We start from the raw sequence: 5,986 nt of genomic DNA, 5'->3' as shown, positions 1-5,986 counted from the left end.
GTCATGAAAATGAAACACTGGCATCAGAAAAAATACACTGCACGCTGAAATCCATGGCTTGGCAGACACTATTTACATATGGGCCTACTTGTTACATATGTAGTGTTATTCCCCTAGGGGTAACAGAACAGTTACAGATATTGTACCATTACACCACAACACAGGGGTCAGCTGTAGCACAATCAAACCCTGGTTCAATGCCAGCCTTGCAGGAAAGGTCACTTAAAAATGACAGAAGTTATTAAAGTCATTAAAGTTATTACTGTCACTTGACCGAGACCTATCTATAACTTGTTTCTCTGCACACTGAGCCTCCCATAGCATTCAACACTGAGAGGTTACAGTAAGGAAACAGGACTGGTTGGCTCGGTGTCCGTACGTGACTGCATGGGATGTCATGTCTGGTGTCTTCGTCATAATACTTCATTGGTGGCAGCACCTTGGCACCATGGACTCGCCCTGCCACAAGAAGATGCAGTGTATGTACACACACATAATAACTCCTTGTCGTCATGTGACTTTAACTCATGGGAAGGTCTGGCAGCAACCTGTGGATGGCCTCTGCCCGGCTTCCACCCACCATAATGCTGGCAGCCATCATATAGGTGAAATATTCTTCAGCACAGCGTAAAAACCAATCAGATAAATGTGACTGAAATGTATTAAGTATGACATTAAAACCTAAGCAAACATATATGTTCCTATAAGGGAAAGACAGGTCAGCATCATCGGATTATGATCTGACTGCAGGACAGGATTCGCCGCAAGGAAGAAAAAAGTACAGACACTGAATTGAAATGCAAGTTAGCTGCTTTTAAAACAACTGGTTGAATACATTCACTGTTATTTAAGTACATGTAGATAAACTAGATAGAACAAAATATGGCAGGTAATTCTACATGGCCATCATCAGAAAGTGTTGTCAGTTTGCATGTACATTACAAGTACATGTAGCCATCTATAAGTCAATACAGACACCCTGAGAATCTGGCTTACCAGAAATAAAATAGGTATTATAAATAAATACACTTTATTAGAGGTCATAGGTCATGAATTTGAGGCAGCAATCTGCACCTCAGTTATATCACATGTTGTGCTCATATTATCTAATAACTGTCTTGCCTGTTGTGATGTGTCCCAATATGAGAACCCAGATAGTAAGCCAATCCTGTCACAAAGAAGCTCATACAGTTTGTATAACACAGACTTCACACAGGTCTATAACACTGGAACCTCACACAATTCTATAACACTGGAACCTCACACAATTCTATAACACTGGAACCTCACACAATTCTATAACACAGATCACGCATTCATGTACTTGTATAACACACTGTTATACAAATATAGCTCAGGCATGGTTATCACACATAAGTACATGTTACACGTGGGATTTGACCTGCTCAGTGTCTGTATGGGTACTCTGACAGGTAACGCTTGAGACTATTAGGTAAGGGAAGTTCATGCAGTTTACCCACTGATGGCACCACAGTGTTTACTGTTACTCTACACAAATGTTGTAATGAGGGAGGCGACAACATCCTAGGTCTGGTCAGTTTGACTGGTACGTCCCGCCTCCCTGAGCTCTCCAACCAGCGACACTGTTTAGAGGCTTCACTTTGACTAAGCTTCACATAATGATCAATCAGCTGCATCACTGTCATGAAGCGGGGCATTTTACTACGTAATCGATCTTCACAATCTAAACGAAATGTTCCGTGGGAATATTCTATCCTGACACTGGTAGTACCTCGTTCTGTCTTCAGGCTCAATGAGTACAGGTATTTGGGGTCAGAGCTGTCACGTATTAAGAAGGTGCCCACTTTGGAATGGTGCAGTAACAGCTTTGCCTGAGGACTACTCAAACCACCATAATAGTAACAACACATGTTCAGCTCCTCCCAGTTACTGGTAATCCTTTCGATGTCTTTATCTGTGGTGTACTGATGATATGAATCATCTGACTGATCTGTCCGAACACACTGACCAGAGGATGGTAAAGGCGAGCCCAGCATCCTTAACGGATCACCCCGCCCACTCTTTGGCTCCTCACAATCCCCAGGGACGGGCCGATAGAAGGCGGTGACGACAACAACAACAGGCGTAAGTTTACAAGGGCACCCCTCTCCCCAGTGCGACTGGTCCTGAACACACATATGGAAGCAGGGAGGGAACCTTCGAGCTGCTAACTTCCACTGACTCTGACCCCCCGGGCAATGGCCACATGGATCATGTGATATCTCCACAAATGTACAGCTGGTCCCTTCTAATTGTTACGTTCAGTCACCAACTCATGTCCATCGGCTTGGCAGTGCAAAATTTCGTTGTAAACTTCTATGCTCTAATGGTCTTGAACATTCCATCACGGAGGTTACCGACAGAACTGCCTGTGTACTACTGCTCGCCCACTTATAAACCTTAATCATGTTTTGCTTTTCTACGAACTCCCATTCCTGGAACCAGGCGGTGTTGTTAACGGTAATAGCCTACATACTGAGCACCTAGCCTAGGCAGTTCCGAGAAATGAAAGCCAGTGACACAGAAATCGAACGCGTGACCGACTTTATTTTCGGGGAATCCCCCTACTGGTCATGTGACGTACTTGCATATTACTTCTATGACGCGGTATCTCTGATGGGCCAATTGTGCGAACGGCCCGTTGAAGCCACGTAGAGACTTGCGTAAGTTCTTACCTGGCGTGATGAACAGAAGAAAAAAAAAAGACACGTGGCATTAACTCCATTCATATGTTCACGGAGATGAATAAGTTCAATATCTCAAGTACATTGGCTTTGGCCTATATACCAGAATGATCACATATATTTATTTGTTTTAAGCCTTTGACGTTTTTCACTGAACTTACATATAGGCTGTAACATGTCTGTTACTGTACGAGAAATAAAGTGTCTGAAAACGTAATTATTCTCTCCATATGATTATATGGGTAAAATATAAATCCTTCGTGGTGTGATTGAGCGGTATGTTAAATAAAACCAAAGTGGTTGTTATCGATAAAGGCCTACCAGTTTGTTGAAAACGGCTCACTGTACATTTCAGGACGTTAACCCTTATAAAAATCACCAAAGTTTATTTCAATTTACACACATATATAAGGATGGAAATACTGATATTTTCAAGAAATATTACGCGCCTGTACAGTACGTACTTTATGCAATCATAACATAACTTGTATGTATCCAATTTAACAAAAGCAGAAGATTTCCACAATTAAATATGTCAACATTTTCAGACGGGATTTCTTGAACTCGGCCTATACGTACGCAGTTCCTTACTTTTTTGCGTAATTAAAGGAAAGTTTTTTTTGGGGGGGGGAGGGGGGGGGTGAATTTATCCGTTTTTTTTGTTTGGTATGCGTGCATGATAAAATGTCACATTTTCATTTTGATGTCACTCCCAACAACTTATAGCGGATGTAGGTCTATAAAACCTTCTTTCCGTGATTTTTCTAGTTTCCGCATGTACTTGTAAAGATAGATTCAAGTTACCTGATTACGTTTATTTCTTCAAAACACTGAACAGATCAGAAATGAAAGCTAATGTTAAAGCACGGTAACCAGTAATATTCACTTCCTATGGATCCTTATATAGATATAAAACTGACTTCTCAGTTATACACCCTTGTTTCTGCACATGCGGGATGAAGGATTGCCCCGTACAGGCACCCCGCTATTTACACACATATCCGATTTTCGAAATTCGTAGAATTTTTTTTCTTTTTTTTTTGTTGTTGTGGTTTTTCTTTAAATTTCCGATGGATCACCATTTTTTTCATTTTTATCACTAAATTATTTCGCAACAGGTCTCATTGCTTTTTCCTTTCAGAAAAGTAGAACCGCATAAAGGGAAGCGAGGTGTGGCCTTGCATCCTTAACTGTTCGCCTTTACACTTATCAAGCCAATAGTAAATTTTAATGTGAATTAAATTACTAGTATAACCGATATACATACATACATAACTTCTACCATGGCATTTAGAAGATGTGTGGAGGACAAACATTTTATGTAGAGCCATTATAAAGACAATATAACGTGATGACTAAGCCTGTGTAGGACTCGGCTTTATATGTCCATGTAATTACAAGCAGAGGCATTGAAACATCCCATTAATACATAAAGAAGTGGTCATATACAAAGTTAATCAAGTTTTTTCTCGTGATTTAACATGTATGTGGAGTATATAAGCATTTGTATACACAGTTAATAGGCCTACCGGTAATAGGCCTGTGGACTTTCCGGGTTATTAATTTCAAGACAAAGGACATTATCAAAATTCAGAGATTAAATCTGCATTGAGTAGATACAGTAGTTAAAGCAAGTACTTTCGATTTTCACAATTACCAGAATCAGATCAACCTACACTATTGCTGGGAATTTCTGATACGTGGCTCTTCGACCTATTATTCGTACCGTTAGAAGGCCTACTTGGCGTTAACGGACATGTGTCGTCCTGTGTCTGGCTATACCTCAGGTACAGAGGAACTGAACGTGCAGGGTTTTTCATGTCAAACGAGTTAACAGGAACAGGGAAGATAGGAAATCACGCCTGCACTCAAAATCAGCGGCACCAGTAGGCCTATAAAGATATATATATACTGCTCTTTATAAATACAATTCCGAAGATGCACAAATGTAGCCTAAACACAGTCCTACATGTAGCTTCCAAGGAAGGGGGTTTACTCTCAAAACATAGTCGTTGAATTTAACAGAAAGTCTTTTGTTTGAGTATTGCTAGAATATACTCTGCTATCGCAACATATTAATCTGTGATTGCTGCATATTAGGTCTAGTTTGTCAAGTAGGCTATACAAAGTACACATATTCTTTAAATTCAACAGAAATATTGTATTATACTAAAATAGAATATGTCCAATATCACACAGTCCTTATGTTATAATATATATTCTAGCACCACACAGACAACAGATTAACTTTCTGTTCAAATGAACACATTATAATCTTCGTGACTAATATATATATATATATATATAAACATTCTAAAAATAGATACAAGTATATAATAGACAAAAATAAAGATTTTTTTACAATTTTTCAAACCGAAAGTGAAACAGCTTTGGTCTGGTTATTTCTTCGAAATAACCTACTAACCTGGGAATGTCTTGTGTCGTTCCAAACTCATTAAATATGCAGGCAGACAAATATTAGCTGAGCTATAAATCGCCGTTAATACAGTGAAACTATCCACATATAGGTCTACCGACAGCTCCCAGTAGTACAACAGAACTGAGAAAACATAATTATTTTCCGGGGCGTACATACACTGAAAGAATAGTAATGCTTAAACCTAATTCGGTATGCAAATTTTTCTCAAAAGCATACGTGTTTAACACAAGTAACAGTTTACTGAGGGCTTCCAGGTTGGCTTGTCCATGTACAGCCATTCCTGTATAGTAATCCTGTTTATAGGCTTTACCCATTCAGTGAGATATATAGTAAGTATATCCGTGTACTTCTGTAGTGTGCGAAAAGTTTAACCCTGTCCAGAAGATGTCTATACGTACACTTATTCTAATTACCGAGTAATTATCAGTGAAATAATGCTGATGTGTCGCAAAGCTGTTATCATCCATTCTATTGAAAAGACAATGTTCAGGACAACTTTGTAACGAACAAAATTCCCTGAAAGTTAGTACAAGTGCGGTTTGTACAAAGACACACTGGCACCCAAATATGGCTTTTTGGTCAGCCGGTATCTCGAAATACAGCCAACCAATCATTCCTCACGGTCCTGCATGGAAACCGAATATAATATCCGCATTGCATATCCTTGAGAATTGGGGCAAGGCGATATCGTACACGGATTGCAGGGAGTGTGTTGCATGACGCTCCCAGAAGCGGAACAAAGCGGTAACTGGTACTATCAATGCGTAGATATCGGACCAGCTGCTCAGTGAATGACCATGTACTGCGTCACATAATAGACTGTCTAACACATGTCATTTCT

General features: G+C 39.8%; 1 protein-coding gene across 1 annotated transcript; it reads right to left on the bottom strand.

Annotated features, from left to right (window-relative positions):
• Nucleotides 1-1,406: 1,406 nt before the first annotated feature.
• Nucleotides 1,407-2,159, bottom strand: LOC135462078 (suppressor of cytokine signaling 2-like). The gene has a single exon (XM_064739429.1). It carries the CDS (start codon nt 2,157-2,159, stop codon nt 1,407-1,409), a length of 753 nt encoding a protein of 250 aa, XP_064595499.1.
• Nucleotides 2,160-5,986: the final 3,827 nt, after the last annotated feature.

The sequence above is a fragment of the Liolophura sinensis genome, chromosome 1 (assembly GCF_032854445.1).
Source record: "Liolophura sinensis isolate JHLJ2023 chromosome 1, CUHK_Ljap_v2, whole genome shotgun sequence".
Taxonomy (NCBI): Eukaryota; Metazoa; Mollusca; class Polyplacophora; order Chitonida; family Chitonidae; genus Liolophura; species Liolophura sinensis.
This window is presented reverse-complemented; position numbering and strand designations above follow the sequence as displayed.